Source organism: Syngnathus typhle, linkage group LG7 (assembly GCF_033458585.1).
Source record: "Syngnathus typhle isolate RoL2023-S1 ecotype Sweden linkage group LG7, RoL_Styp_1.0, whole genome shotgun sequence".
Lineage (NCBI taxonomy): Eukaryota > Metazoa > Chordata > Actinopteri > Syngnathiformes > Syngnathidae > Syngnathus > Syngnathus typhle.
Window position 1 is genome coordinate 16,463,100 of NC_083744.1, and position 14,925 is coordinate 16,478,024.

General features: G+C 46.3%; 3 protein-coding genes across 5 annotated transcripts; 2 read left to right on the plus strand and 1 right to left on the minus strand.

Moving 5' to 3' along the window:
- Positions 1–497: 497 nt before the first annotated feature.
- Positions 498–3,900, plus strand: LOC133157096 (synaptogenesis protein syg-2-like). The gene is made up of 7 exons (XM_061283355.1): positions 498–925; positions 1,343–1,591; positions 1,792–2,067; positions 2,434–2,694; positions 2,775–3,065; positions 3,150–3,264; positions 3,336–3,900. Exons 1-6 carry the CDS (start codon positions 880–882, stop codon positions 3,236–3,238), a joined length of 1,212 nt encoding a protein of 403 aa, XP_061139339.1. The 5' UTR covers positions 498–879; the 3' UTR covers positions 3,239–3,264; positions 3,336–3,900.
- A 491-nt stretch (positions 3,901–4,391) lies between these two features.
- ampd3b (adenosine monophosphate deaminase 3b) lies at positions 4,392–11,762 on the plus strand. 3 transcript variants are annotated; one of them, XM_061283353.1, is made up of 17 exons: positions 4,420–4,477; positions 5,290–5,353; positions 5,855–6,073; positions 7,374–7,596; positions 7,676–7,844; positions 7,970–8,135; positions 8,222–8,441; positions 8,594–8,723; positions 8,789–8,983; positions 9,046–9,177; positions 9,439–9,602; positions 9,679–9,805; positions 9,895–10,058; positions 10,662–10,782; positions 10,982–11,155; positions 11,227–11,337; positions 11,400–11,762. In XM_061283353.1, the coding sequence occupies exons 3-17, from the start codon at positions 6,052–6,054 to the stop codon at positions 11,574–11,576; spliced, it is 2,295 nt and encodes a 764-aa protein (XP_061139337.1). In that variant the 5' UTR covers positions 4,420–4,477; positions 5,290–5,353; positions 5,855–6,051; the 3' UTR covers positions 11,577–11,762. The 3 variants fall into 3 exon arrangements, with proteins under 3 accessions (XP_061139336.1, XP_061139337.1, XP_061139338.1); XM_061283352.1 differs by lacking the exon at positions 5,855–6,073 and having other exon boundaries at positions 4,392–4,477; XM_061283354.1 differs by lacking the exon at positions 4,420–4,477 and having other exon boundaries at positions 5,308–5,353; positions 5,858–6,073.
- Positions 11,763–12,236: 474 nt separating this feature from the next.
- rnf141 (ring finger protein 141) lies at positions 12,237–14,844 on the minus strand. Its single transcript, XM_061283356.1, has 6 exons — positions 14,746–14,844; positions 14,315–14,486; positions 14,128–14,236; positions 13,782–13,987; positions 13,543–13,650; positions 12,237–13,472 (listed from the first exon to the last, which is right to left on the minus strand). The coding sequence occupies exons 2-6, from the start codon at positions 14,443–14,445 to the stop codon at positions 13,331–13,333; spliced, it is 696 nt and encodes a 231-aa protein (XP_061139340.1). The 5' UTR covers positions 14,446–14,486; positions 14,746–14,844; the 3' UTR covers positions 12,237–13,330.
- Positions 14,845–14,925: the final 81 nt, after the last annotated feature.

Here is a 14,925-nt window from a genome sequence, read left to right on the forward strand (position 1 = left end):
AATGAAAAATAATGGGAAAAAAAGCTATATATATATAGAGAGAGAGATAAACTAAATATATATTTCTTCTAAATAATTGTATTCATTTATTTAATGTAAAGCAACCTCTGGACGAACTTTAACAGCTTTTTTTTCCAGATTGATTGAAAATGAAAAATAATTATAATAATAAATAATTATATATATATCTTTCTTTTAAAATAATTGTATGTATTTAATGTAATGCATCTTCTGGACGAACTATAACAGATTCTTTTTCAGATTGATTGAAAATGAAAAATAATGCTAATAAATACTTATACATAGAATATGTATTTTAAAAATGTTGCATTTCTAATGCACTTGAAAGAACGCGTGCCAATACCGATTTTATGTTCTGCAACTGTAAGAGAGTCAACTCGAGCCTGATTTTTTTTTCGGATCAATGCCAAGACAGCTACTGCATTGTAATCATTTTATGCCCACTCCGAAACAAGCGTGGCGCGCCTTTTTGCACATTTGGCTGACTCATGAGCCCGTTCGTCTTGAACTCCCGATGACGGTATAGTCATAAAGTTGGGCTCCATGCAACAACTTGCAAGACGTTCCCTGAAGCTGACGTGACTCCCGTTATCCTGGCAGACGCTTTGACATTAAAGCGAAGCGCGCGTGGGCTCTGCGTGTCAAAGCGGCGTGACGTCGCGCACCTTGGGGGTAGCAGGCAGAGCTCGCGTCCGACGGTCACTTGATTCGCTTGTCGAGTCTGAGCAGCCAGCCAGAGAGCCAGCCAGAGAGCCAGCCAGCCAGCGCACCCAGCCAACCCAGCCAGCGCACCCAGCCAGCGCACCCAGCCAGCCAGCGCACCCAGCCAGCCGCTCGCTCGCTCTCTGCGTCATCAGCATGGACCTTGTGACAATCGTCTTGCTCTTCTGCGTCCACTTGGCAGGTGGTAAAACTTTTCACACTTCAGACGCAATCCCATTGATTGAAGTTGGTTGAAAGCGTCAAGCAATAAAGCAGCCAATCAAAAGGACTGTAGCCAATAAATCCATTGTCATCCCAAGTCAGTCGAAAGCGTCAAAAGCTAAAAGACAAGCCATGTTGATTTGAAAAAGGCCCACTTTGTTGTCACGCGTGCAATGTTTTGCGCCTTCATTTTGGGAATTGCATTTGGACACGTCCATGGGGATGGTGGCAAAATGGCTCGCCGAGAACATCCCCAAAGCGACTTGGACAAATGACCTAGCTCAATGCTAAAATCGACTTTGTGCCTTGAAGTAGCTTTTCTGTCGGTACAATCGGTGGTGTCCTTTTAGTACAGGAGTGGAGTAAGAGCATGCTTTGGCCATCTCTGCTTTTCCAGATGCGGCACAGTGCGACGGCGTGAAGAATAAGGTGAAGTTCTGCTCAGCCAACGACGCCCTCAAAATAGCAAAGCCCAATGGTGGAGACGTGGCGTGGCGCTTCAAAACAAAGACGAATCCAGTCCCATCAGAATCAGGATGGGAGGAAACCACCGATTTAAAGGGCCCCCTGAAAGCACCGAACACCGGCGTGTACTTTGCCACTTACGGTCAAACTGTGGACAAGTACACCATCATTGTTGATGCCGGTAAGTTACACGCCCATCGTCTGGGATGGGATGGCTGCGTGCCAGCGTTCCTTTTTGTGAAGAAAACTAAAGCGAGTCACTCGACCAGTCTACCTGCGTTTGTACTTTGGCGCCGACCGCCTTCTTTGGCATTTGACCGCCTGCGCTTGGACTTTGCTATTGCGGTGAATAACTCATACAACTGTTTTGGGCTTTTTCAGTGAACTGCCCCGGCGGGGACGATAACGTTTGCGACGTCACGGCTGGTAAATCCATCAGATTGGACTCCGGAGCGAATCCAGCGGTCACATGGAAGTTTAAAGGCAAGGATGACACCGAAGCTGATGTCACCGACACTGGCGCTGATGATCCGCCCAAGTTCACCGACGAAAACAAGAAAGAGTTGGGCCTCTTCAACATAGGAAAAGCTCAAAGCGGGACGTACAAGGCCATGGTCAGCAATTCAGCCGTCAAAACGTTTACAGTTGAAGTCCGAAGTAAGTTTGGCGTCGCGGCTCTCGCGCTCCTTTCACTCCCTTTACGCAAAGGATAGCACGTGTTTGTTGAAAGTCTGGAGGTTGCCGCTCAGACAATTCAGGGAACACAGCGGCAGGCGGCGCCGCCGCGCATTGAAAAACTCGATTACTGCCGCCGCTATTTGGTTTTAAGCGTCGCTCTTGAAATCTACTTGATCTTTTCACACCCTGGTTCAAAAGGGCAAAGTTTGGTTGGTTGGGATTTTTTCAAAGGCCCACCCTCCCCGACGTGCAATTGTTCCCGTGGCTCAGGATGACGAGACGAGGGGGCCCTTGGAAAATGCAAGCGGGACCCCGATTCGCATCTCATTTCCTCTTTCCCAACAGCTCCTGTCGATTCTGCTAAAGTGAAGAAGAAAAATGGCTGCGATTTGACCCTAGTGTGCAACGTCGTCGGTGATGCCAAGGAAATCAAGTGGCACAAGGCCAGCCTAGAGCTCTCTCACAATCCTCCTAAGACCCAGATCGAGAACAACGTGTTGACCATCAGCGCCCTTGAGGAGACTGACAAGGGTAACTACATTTGCAAGGCCACAGAGTACGGGGGTGGCACCGTGGATAGCCCCGAGTTCACGTACGCCTACGCAGGTAAGTAGAGGGCCCTTGGAAAGCACCATCCCAGAAATTTTGCCCGCCCCTTGCGAAGCGCAACTTGCTGTTTTTGACAGCTCCCACAGCCGTCTCCAAGGTCAGCATCCGCCAGAGTGACAAGGTCCTCACTTGTGAGGCCCAGGGTGACGTCCGAAGCTACCAGTGGCTGAGGGACGGAGAAAGTGTCACACCGAGTGACGGAGCGGCTGGCAAGGACAGGTCCAAGTTCACTTTGGCCCCTCAGGCCAAAGGCAAATTCGTTTGCAAGGCGACCGGCTGCGATGAGACACTCGTCAGTTCCGAGCCCTTCCCCGTCACCGCCACCGCCAAAGGCGGTGAGACCAATGAGAAACCCGCTGACGAGGGAAGTGAGTACTTGCATGTCAGTGGAGCAAGACCCCCCCCCCCCCCCCCCCCGCCCGGGCCAATGTTGTTTGCCATCTTTGCTCTAGCACACGACGCAGCCATCCAGGGCTTGTCCTGCTCCGTCGCTCTGCTGGTGCTAAGCGTCTTTGTCGGGCTCTACGTGATGATGCTGTAGACACGGCGGCCGCCGCCGCCAGCCGGGTGAGCCGCCGTTTTTCCTCCACCGTGGCTGCGCTTTTTCTAACCGGCGGCGGCTCTCTGCTTTTCCTCAGATGAGAGATCCTGGCGGCGCTTCCATTTTTCTTTTTTCATTCATTCATTCAGCAATAAAAAAAAAAAAAATCAAGCGCGAAACACAGAAAGCGGATCGGGAGAAGCGGGACGGCAGTGGCGGCGGCGTTGGCGGCGGCGTTGGCGGCGACACGAGGCCTTGGCGGAATGGACACCCTCGTCCATCTGGCTTGAGGGAGGGCAACGCGTGGACGCCTGAGCGGTTGGCCTTCGACTTGTTTGCAGCAGGGGAGGAGGGGCTGAATATGATGGTGACACGTAGCGCTATCACTTTATTGCTTATACTTTACTCAATTGATTCCATTTACAATTGATTCTATGCATGCTTTGATTCCATTTATACATTTACAATTGATTCTACGCATGCTTTGATTCCATTTACAATTAATTCTATGCATGTTTTAGCATTGGGACTGTTGGCAAACGTTTTGTTTGGACGCTGGAAGGTGGTCAACGCGATGAGGTGAATTAGACGGTGCGACTTTGAGCGCGGTTGAATTGGATGGTGCAACTTTTGCGTTTGCTTTCAATAAAGTCTTACTCCCCGTTTGTGCCACTGAATCGCGCGTCGCGCGCCACGCCATCTTGCGGCCCAACGGGTGCGTTTGCATCGGAAGCGCTTGGTGGAATTGGATGGGGCGGCTTTGCATTGGGGTCACGTAAAAGTCTTTGTCCCAGTTTGTGTCACTGAATCGCCATCTTGTGGCCCAACGGGCCGATGCACTGCGGCTCATTCCACCACGGCACACAACCGGTTGAGACGAGCAGAGATCAAATGGATACAACTTTCTTGCGTGCGCTTTTCAATCAAATGGAAGGGACACTTTGTTGGGTCAAAAGACTGGTGGCATTTTTCAAGGAACTTCCCCAAACACCCCCCACTAATGAAGTGTCCGATTATTGGCGCTAGCAAGAAGGCCGTGCGGAGCAGACCCTTTGAGGGGATGAGCGAGCGGTATGCCGCCATCTAGCGACGAGTCACGGGCGTGCAGTTTGCTCTTTGGGGTGGGGGGCGGCGCCTTTTGTCTAATGATGTACAAACTTCCTACTCAGCTTCCTCTATTGGGACTTGAAGCTCTCGTCTTATGTGCAGTGAGACCCTCGACAGCTTTCAACACATTAAGTAAGTACAACACTATCCATTTTAAAGTCAGGCAAATCTGGAAATTGATTTATTTTTTTCCGTTAAACTAAAAATGTATTGATCACTTTTTTTGGGCAACTTTTGTATTCATTCCAATTTGTCGTAATCTTGTCCATTTCAAGGAAATACGCGTTGATAATTTGGGCTTTGCAAAAGATATTTTAAATTTTCTATCAATGTGTGTATATACACGTTGGATAGGATTAAAAATAATACCAAAAATAGCTCTATAGCGGTAAATGGTAAATTGGGTCAATGCAACAAAACAAGCGCGAGTGCTCCGTAATTGATTGTTTTAGTGAGTAATACGAGACAAGTCCACATGAATATGTATTGTAAAAAAACAAATGGGAAGGGAGCAAATTTGCAACAAAGGACATCAACATTTACATTCCACTATCAGCATGGGAAAAGCAGTTAGAGCGCAAGCATTTCCTCCAGTCAATCAAGTCTTGTCCTTTAAAGGAAAGTGAATGGAAAGTTCTATAGATAGCCCTCCTGCAAACATTTCTGTTTTTGCAGTAATGGGTCATTACCTCTGATTGGGGCAGCATTGCTGCTTCATTCATATTCCACAAATGCAATATTAATCAGAATGCCATGTTTGGAATATTAGGGTGCCTAGAAGAATGAATGAATGAATGAATGAATGAATGAATAAATAAATAAATAAATAAATAAATAAATACTTTGTGTTTGCAACGCTATTCTCTGATCATTTATTGGTAAGTATTTTGCGGATACCCGAGCTACCCCAAACACTCCCAATTTTCACTGGGAACTCTTCACAGGTCACAATGAGGAGAAGGGAAGCAGCCCTCTGCAAGCAGCAATCCACGCCTTGCCTTGGGAGAGGTCAGTGGCTATTATCTTTCCACCCAGCGACTGTCAGCGGGCTGTCAACGGCGTCTATTTATATGACAGCCGCACTGTCCTCGCAACATTGTTTTCCCGCCGACCTACAGCGAGCTGCTCAAACTCAAACTCTAAACGAGTACATAAACAGCTCATTTGATCAGAGTGTCAACACAATATGAGCACTCATCACAATTTGATTGCGGGGGCCGAGGTGAATATACGCGTTCCCTCGTTTAACAAAAGTCTGCTAGCGAGATTGACAATAAAGCTGACTTTGACTTTAATGCTTGAAAAGATATGATCAACAACTGGTGCAGCAACACATGTAGACATATAATACACTGCATAAAATGACCAATGTATTTATTATTCTGCCTCCTGGTGGCCGAAATGTGTATACCAGATGTTTAGGTTGCTATCTAGAAGCTTCCCCTTTTTTTTTTTTGCAACACCACCACCAGTTTCAACACCCCCACCTGATTCAACCACCCCCCCCAGTAGCCATGACGTTCCCAATGGCCTAAAATAGCCTGAATGCCACCTGAATGCGAAAACAGACTGGCCTCAAAGCTCAGTGAGGAGGAAGATACTGGGCAGACGAGAAGGTGGCAGCTCCAGCGAGACATTTCCAGAAGAGGCCAGAGCAAATGATATAAGTGTTGAGCGAGAAGAGCAAACGAGTAGAAGCAGGCAGCATGGCCAAAGTCACCACAGAAGGTAGGATACAAGAAAAGCTCGAGACGAATGACGAGAACTTTTTAAAGTTGGAATGAATGGCGATAAAGTAAGACGCGACAAAAAAAAAGAAGTTTGACTCTGAATCGGGATTCTAACCATGGTTATGGAAAGTATGTTTTTTGTGTGTTTTTTTTTTTTGTTGCAAAGTATAAACCATCCAATTGCTTCAAATGCAACAAGTTAGTCAAATGTAACAATTTTGTATGAATTGAAGTGATCAGTTCTTATAAAGTAGGAAAGTCTGCGCAGTCAGGTTTTGTCGTTTCCCAGGGCTGGAGGTCAAGGTCGAGCGAGGAATTGCTCAGCTGTCGCGTTTATGGCAGGCACACACGTGGCACACGCCTGTAGAAGCACGGAGGCCGCGACGGACGGACAGTGTGCCAGGGTGGCGGCACGCGTGAAGATAAAGTTACGCGTTTGCACGGCAGTCTCGTACGACAAACTGCATTTCGGTTCCTTCCCAAAATCCAGCCAACTCAAAACATCTGCTGTCCCTTGTGTCATCATCATATTAAGTTCAGTTTAAAAACAGATTTAGACAGAAGTCCAATCTACTCAGGCCAAAAGATCATGAGAACTAGGAAATGCTAATATTGACCTATTCCACTTTAGTGACAAGCTGGAATTTTGGTTTTGATTTCTGTCAAGCTTTACAAGCTGACTGACAGCAGGAAACTCAGCCTAACCCCCAAAGAAAACACTTGCACCAAATGTACAAATAATAATTTCCCCAGCCACACAAACCTGCAAAAATGGAAAAAAAAAAAAAAAACGCTGCACTCTCCATGCTAGGCTAGTTAGCGCTGTGTGGTCTCAGGGAGGGACTCTGTTTTTGTTGCCCACGTGCGGAACACACAAAAGCCAGGGACTGTCAAGTATGGACGGGAACATGTTTACTGGTGTAGGGTTTCAAGGCCTGTCAGGTTCTCAAGCAGGTCAGGTGGCTCAACTTCATATGACTGGCATTGCACGCATGTTCTTTCTACCAGCATAGAGCAAGAACTGCTGCACGTTAGCAACTCGCTAAGTCGACTGTAAAAATAAAAAAAATAAAAAAAACGCATTTCATGTAGATTATCTTTAACTTTAGTTTATTGTTCAGCACATATTATTATATCAATAACTGCGCAAGGAGGGAGACGAAGCCTAGGGCTTGTACAGAGCTCCACTCCTGACGTCTGCTGAGACTTCACACTTGAACCCATCGGAGAAACTGGGCTTCTGTTAGCTACTAGCACCATGCTGCGCCACTAAAATCAAGCAAAATATACCTTTGCAGAGGTGCCACGGCTTTTCCTCAAAATAGCCATGAGCGATGCGGATGAGAAGGTACGTCTCCTGGCCGAAAAGGTCTACGCCTCCGCCTTGAAGGAGGAGGACACCAAGGAAGCCATGGCCCTGTTCACTGTGCCCGAGGACTGTCCCATCGGTCTGCGAGAGGACCGCGAGCGCACGCTACAGAAAGAGTTGGCCGAGCAGCAGTCCAAGGAGACGGTCATGAGGTATAAGGGGGTGACGACTCGACGCCCGACAGATTTGCTCGGTTTTCTCTTGAGCCATTTTCTCCACGTGTGGCACCAGGAAGAAGACCTTCATGATGAAGCGTTCCCAGTCCCTGCAGATTCCCACCGGAGATTGGAGCCTGTTGGCCCATCCGCCCGCCATCTCCCCAACCACGCCCGAGCCGTCTTTTTCCGAGAGCTTCCCCGATTTCCAGAGAGTGACAATCAGCGGAGACTACTGCGCCGGGGTAAACGTGGCCAACGACCTTTACGGCGCGGCGCCCTTCTGCAGCTGCTGCTGGCTGGCAAAGGGCCAAGTAGGCGTTTTATTTAGATGCCCCGATGTGATACGGAATTCATGCGCTTATCCCAGATCACCGTGGAGGATTACGAGCAAGCGGCCAAGAGCCTCCTGAGAGCGCTGTTCATCAGGGAAAAGTACTCCCGACTGGCTTACCACCGCTTTCCCAGGACCGTTGCCCGCTTCCTTCGAAACGCAGAGGGAGAGAAGTGGCGAGAGGAGGACGAGGTCTTGCCAGGTTGGAAATCCTTTTTGGTTTGGGGTCCGGTAGAGTAACCCGCCGCCTCGGCGCAATTTCATTGAAGATCCATCTCTCAACTGTAGACGTCTGGCCGTTCCCCCGTGAAGACGAGGACCCGTACTCCACGGAGGGCATCCCCGAGAACTTGGAGTACCAGATGCAGATGAAGGACGGTATCGTTCACGTTTACAACAACGCAGAGGCCCTGAAACAGCAGCAACCTCGCACGCTCCCCTACCCGGACTTTGAGACCTTTGCAATCGACCTGAGCCACGTCCTCGCCATGATTGCTGATGGCCCCACGTAAGCATCATCTATATGACACATTGACATTGCTAGAAGCTCACAGCAAAAAAAAAAAAAACGCATTCACTGCCATTGACGGCTATAGATGTTCAAGATCTTAATTGGATTGGCATTTTAAATTAAAGGATTATTTTATTATTTTCTTGCAGGAAAACATACTGCCACAGACGACTGAACTTTTTATCCTCCAAATTTTACCTTCATGAAATGATGAATGAAATGGCTGAGCTCAAGGAGCTGAAGAGTGTTCCGCATAGGGATTTTTACAACGTCAGAAAGGTCGGTTGAAGTTTCACTAAATCATTACCACGTTTGAGTTCTAAAACCAAGCCATTCAATCAAAGGTGGATACGCACATACATGCTGCCGCCTGCATGAATCAAAAGCACTTGTTGAAGTTCATCAAGACCACTTACCAGACAGAGAAAAGCCGTGTAGTCCTGGAGAAGGGCGGCCAGACGTATACGCTGGAGCAGGTCTTTAAAAACCTCAACATGGACCCCTATGACCTCACGGTGGATTCTCTGGACGTACATGCTGTAAGGACAAAAAGCATTGGTCAACGCTACAAGTGCAAAGAGTTTATATTTCATCCTTTCAGGGGAGACAAACATTCCATCGCTTTGACAAATTCAACTCCAAGTACAACCCGGTGGGTGCCAGCGAATTGCGAGAGATTTACCTCAAGACTGACAACTACATCGAGGGAGATTATTTTGCACGTCTCATCAAGGTATGTTGACTATTATCAGAGCAGTTTAAGGACAATAGAATTTTAAAAGGTACCGTAATTTTCGGACTATAAGTCACGTTTTTTTTTTCCATAGTTTGGGTGGGGGGGGGGCGACTTATACTCAGGAGCGACCTATATACATATATAGGTTTTTTTTTCACTTTTTTGGGCATTTTATGGCTAGTGCGACTTATACTCTGGTGCGACTTATAGTCCGAAAATTACGGTATATCAAGAATCTCCATCTTGTATCTGTTTCAGGAGGTAGCAAAGGACCTGGAGGAGAGCAAGTACCAACACGCCGAGCCTCGTCTGTCCATTTACGGAAGATCAGCCAGCGAATGGGAGGGGCTCGCCACCTGGTTTATTCAGCACAAAGTCCATTCACCCAACTTGAGATGGATGATCCAGGTTCCTCGGATCTAGTAAGTGTTCTTGGTTCCATCTAGGTCCAAAAAGACTTTCTGAATGTTCACCAATCGATGTTCCTCTGTCCTACAGTGACATTTTCAGGTCAAAGAAACTGCTAACAAACTTTGCGAAGATGCTAGAGAACATCTTCCTCCCCATCTTTGAGGCAACAATCAACCCGCAAAAGCACCCAGCGCTTCATGTTTTTCTAAAATATGTAAATACCTTACAAGCGTCAACCAAACAAATGTTTAGTCATGTTTCTCTGTGAACATTGCTCTTCCTTATGTTCATCTCCTTCTGCAGGTGACAGGGTTTGACAGCGTGGATGACGAGTCCAAACACAGTGACCACTTGTTTTCATACAAAAGTCCAAAGCCTGAATCGTGGACCGGAGACGATAACCCGCCGTACACTTACTACCTGTTCTACATGTACGCTAACATCATGGTACTCAACAACCTGCGCAAGTGAGTCCTTTCGTTTGGTAGAACCCAGTGGTGTTTTCACGTCACTTGTTGGGCTCAGACTTGACATATTTGCTACAGACTTCAATAATAAAACAAACAGTAGAAACCTGAAAATTTCAGATATAACATACCAGCGAAGGAGTCTCATCGAGCGGAGTTCTTCGGCGGGCAAACCCGAGCAAACAATTGAATTGAACTAATCAGCGGAGAGAGGACATGACACCCCGCCGCCCTCTATTTTTAAAATAAAACAGTCTATTTTAATATAAATAGGTATAGGGTTGTCAGCGGTTGCGGTTTTAGAGACTTTTAAGAGTTATTTTAAAATGGTTATTCTAATGTTTGATGATGCTAATAAAAAAGAACTATCGTCTCCCCCGCGCGCCATTTTGAATTAGAGTCGGTTTCCGGAGTCATACGTCACAGAAAATAAACAAATTTGATTGGACAGTTTTTTAAAACAAGAAACAGCTGCGGCAAATGGCGTGCCTTGGAAACCCGGAGTGGGTGTGGCTTGCCAGGCTGAAGAAATAATAAAACTGAATAAATGGAAAAAAACAAAAAAAAAAACAGACAAACAAAATTTTTTGCATCCCTCAAAAGGGAGCGTGGGTTGAACACCTTCCAGTTCCGTCCCCACTGTGGCGAGGCAGGCTCCATCACTCACCTGGTGTCCGCCTTCTTGACGGCGGATAACATCTCCCACGGCCTCAACTTGAAGAAGGTAATGCCGTCTTGTGCTTTGACAAAAAAAAATTCCCATCACAAACTCAGACAAAAAGACATTTGGAGAATCGGCACCTAAGAATCAAAACCTCAAATGATCACAATATGTTTATCTCACCTCGCCGAGACATTTTGCATTCCCTGATGTTGGGAATCTTGTCCTTAAATCCTCATTTGGTACATCTCCTGTCCACCAGAGTCCAGTGTTGCAGTACCTCTACTACCTGGCCCAGGTCCCCATCGCCATGTCACCGCTGAGCAACAATAGCCTGTTCCTTCAATACTCCAAAAACCCACTGCGGGAGTTTCTCCAGAAGGGCCTGTGTGTGTCGCTGTCCACCGACGACCCCATGCAGTTCCACTACACAAAGGTTCGAACCCCTGCAAGACGACACACGCGGGCTTGCAGAGCGAGACATAATTGGAATTGAAACATTCACAGGAAGCGTTGATGGAGGAGTACGCCATCGCGGCTCAGCTCTGGAAACTCAGCACCTGCGACTTGTGCGAGATCGCCAGAAATAGTGTGCTGCAAAGCGGTTTGTCTCACCAGGTGAATACTATCTTCAAATATTTTTATGCTGGACAAAATTGAAATTTATGTATTGCTTCCAGGACAAGAAACATTTCCTGGGCTCCAACTATCTGCAAGACGGCCCCGAGGGCAACGACATAGGGCGCACAAACGTGGCGCAAATCCGCATGGCGTACCGCCATGAGACACTATGCAACGAGCTCAGCTTTTTGGTGGACGCCGTCAAAGCGGACGCCATCATTCCAGCGGTGGAGTGACATGAGTTTGGAAAGGTTTTAACATTTGTTTGTTTTTTTACAGAAAACACGAGCACAGATCAAAAAACGGAGTCGACAAATGCACAATTTTAAATATATGTAGAGTAGGATTTTTTTTTTACAAGTTTAGATGTGAAATGTTATTTTTAAAAATGTCTACGTGTAAATAAACTTAAATATAAAGATGCCTTGCATTTTCAATTTTCACAATCATACACAATATTTATCTGTATATTAATTAGATATCGATCGCTATTTTTAAAAATGCCGTTTCAAATGAGTGCAAAAGGTAACTTTATTCAATAATGCAGTCATGCCTCAATCCAGCCATATTAAGACAAGTTAAAGCAGATTTGGGGAGCCTAAGAAAAACTCTAATATTTAATAACACATTATCACGCAAATCCTTTACATAAATGACTTATGAATTGATAAAAGAGCAGATCGAATAATGTTTTGCCTTGACAGAATTAAAAGCTAAAAAAAATTGAAATACTTCTGCTACTATCAATCAATGTGATTACGTTAAATTCAGGATGTTTTGTGGAAAACGGACCCCTAAGAACCCTTTCTTCAATGTTAAGACGCCACCTGGTGGCCATACAATGCATTCCACTTACAGAATTAAATGTTAGAAGTGGGCAAAATAACGAATCAATGTAAAATAAATAAACGAATGATATAATTTGTTGTAGTGCAAACATTACAGCAAAGTCAGCAATAAATCGGGTAAAATCGAACAATATACATTTTTTGGATTATATTTTTACGAAATAAACCCCGAATCCACCCAAAATAGATTTTATAAATGAATTCTGGATATACACAGCAATAAAGGTAACTAATCCATCTAATATATAGCTTTCCACTAATTAGAACAATTCAACACATTTTCAGAGAGATACGTTTCAAACACTCAATAAAAGGCTCAGAAAAATCTGGAACAAAGTACAGTACTTCGTGTGCAGATTAAATGTGAACATTTCACATAAATGGTAAAAATAAGGCGCACAATTCTTCAAACTAAATGTCATTCATTTTCATAAGCTCATCAGGGATATTAATTACATAGCAACATGCTGGTTCATAACAACTGGGAGGAAAAAAAAAAAAAGCACGTTTTTGACTAAAATGTGTTCCCTTCATGTGAACTTCCTGTTTTCTCTGAAGCTAAATGCGGTGAAATCAAAAAGGCAGTGAGAAGTGACAACCACAACTTGGTGTACTGTGCTACCTCAATGTCAGTTTCATGACCCAGTTCGTAACTCATATATTCTGTCATTAAAAAATGACTACAGTAATGTGAAACAACATTACAGGAGCGAATGGAAGAGAGTAGAAGAGAATTTACAGTAATACAGTACATTGTATTGTATGTGTGCCTTTAAGGGGCGTGGCCTCATGAGTCAAGTTGGCCGTTAAGTTTGCGCGTGAGCGCTTGGGCGTGAGTTGTGGCCCACAGCAGCTCCTTGCGGGTGTCTTATTTTGTATTTGTATGGGTAAATGTTTATCCCGTTCAAGAAAAGTGCATCAGTGACTGCGGCTCTCCTTGCGGATGAGGATTTTATGATGGCACTAGTTTGACCCGAGAACATGAGTTCCGATGGGAAAGACAATTTTTTTCGTGGAACAGATTGTTCCACTTTGGAGGTTCTGGTGTCACGTGACCTCCTGCAACATTTTGCAGCACACCTACTCCCAACCACGAGAGAATGTTCAGTGAAAGTGACGTGTTTTTTTGTTTACTTGTCGCGTCAAGGCTGATGCGGGTGTCCCGCCTCGTCGGCCAAGTTGAGGATGTATCCCGCCATGTCGTTCTCGGTGGGGAAGTCGGACATCACCCACGAGTCGTTGGCGGCCGTCACCTGGAGGCGGCACATGGGGCAGTTGCGGCTCCTGCGGGAACACGTTGAGGGCACGCGGCACTTTAGCATTTTTGCGGCATTGTTAGCGTGACCTAGCTTACCATTTGTCGATGCACTTTTGGCAGAAGCGGTGAGTGCACGGCAGGATGAGGTCGGCTTTGCCGTCCATACAGATGCAGCACTCCTCGTCATCAGTCAACTCCTTCACTCTGCAGAAGGGGGGTGTGGGGGAGTCAGGCGTCAAATCACCTGTTAGCTTCTGGTTCCAATAACCTTTGACATGCAAGTCACTAACCACAATGATTTATTCCAACACATTCTTGATTGTTTTCCTACCAACCTGCCCATCCACATGCTGGCCTGACAGGAGTCAGGGGCGAGAGGTGGCATGCAAGAAGCCTCTGGATTGGTGGTGGTGGCGGCGGCGGCGGCGGCCTCTGCGGCCACCACACCGGCGGCTTGGCTGGTCATGTCACAGTACAGCTGGATGAACTGGTACAGATTCATGATGCGCGACGCCTCAACCATGCCGTTGGTCTTGTTGATCTGGCGGGAATCGGAGCAAGTCACATGATGACTCAAAAGTCAACCGAAGAATGGCAAACGCAAATGACTGGAACGCACGGGAGAAGTGAAACAAAATAAGATTACAGTGAAGATTGAATGTGGCTCTTTCCTGTTCTCACCTTAGTGCAAAGGATCCGAACAGCTACCTTCCACAAGGCGCTGGCATCCGATCCCGGTTGGACCTCAAACAGCAGGTGCTTGTGTTGCCCCGCAGCTAATTTAGCAGTCCTGCCCAGAGTAGAAAAATAGAATTATCCAGCAATATTTGTATAAATGAGGGTGAATGATGAATGTATGTGTGCTTACAAGTCATTGAGCTCCGCCACCCTGGCCAAAAACTCCTCGTAGGTGAGGTAGCCGCTGTCCCGCATCAAGCCGACATGTTTGAGCAACTTCTCAGGGATACGCGCCGCTTGTCCTGAGATCTGCTGGCCCATTCCAAAGGCAGCAGCTAGTGACACACCACGGGCATTCACTTCTGCAGTGCACAGAATGGAAGAAATTGCCGATGAAGTTGAGCAATTGTCGGATATTTATGGTGGACGCAAGTTGAGCAGTAATAACGCTCGGCTGGCACATGCAAGTGCAAAATTAGCATTTTAAAAATCGTTTTTGATTGCAAGCTGTCACATCCAGCAACACGGCTCGCACAGAAAACGAAGGTGTTAAGAACATCTTTGGGATTTCAAATATTAATAGTGCACTTATGAGAGGGGATTATGAAAATAACAGCTTACATAATAATGAAAATCTCCGGCGAAAGTTCGCCACAGAAAGCTTCTGCTGTTTGTTGATATGAATCCGTCGCGCTGTGATGATGTCATAAGACACGTGTTATCTGATTGGCCCTTCCCTCTGTGATGATGCGATTGGCCTGGTCAAACTGTAACTTCGTCCAATCAGGACACAACCTCCCC

Bases quoted from the DNA above. Each gene is read 5' to 3' on its own strand.
- LOC133157096 (XM_061283355.1), top strand. From the start codon at position 880: ATGGACCTTGTGACAATCGTCTTGCTCTTCTGCGTCCACTTGGCAG. The intron at 1,592-1,791 runs GTAAGTTACACG...GGGCTTTTTCAG, and splicing joins CACCATCATTGTTGATGCCG to TGAACTGCCCCGGCGGGGAC. The intron at 2,695-2,774 runs GTAAGTAGAGGG...TGTTTTTGACAG, and splicing joins GTTCACGTACGCCTACGCAG to CTCCCACAGCCGTCTCCAAG.
- ampd3b (XM_061283352.1), top strand. From the start codon at position 5,296: ATGAGGAGAAGGGAAGCAGCCCTCTGCAAGCAGCAATCCACGCCTTGC. The intron at 10,783-10,981 runs GTAATGCCGTCT...CCTGTCCACCAG, and splicing joins ACGGCCTCAACTTGAAGAAG to AGTCCAGTGTTGCAGTACCT. The intron at 11,156-11,226 runs GTTCGAACCCCT...AAACATTCACAG, and splicing joins TGCAGTTCCACTACACAAAG to GAAGCGTTGATGGAGGAGTA.
- rnf141 (XM_061283356.1), bottom strand. From the start codon at position 14,445: ATGGGCCAGCAGATCTCAGGACAAGCGGCGCGTATCCCTGAGAAGTTG. The intron at 13,988-14,127 runs GTGAGAACAGGA...GATTCCCGCCAG, and splicing joins TTCGGATCCTTTGCACTAAG to ATCAACAAGACCAACGGCAT. The intron at 13,473-13,542 runs GTAAGCTAGGTC...GTGTTCCCGCAG, and splicing joins CAAAAGTGCATCGACAAATG to GAGCCGCAACTGCCCCATGT.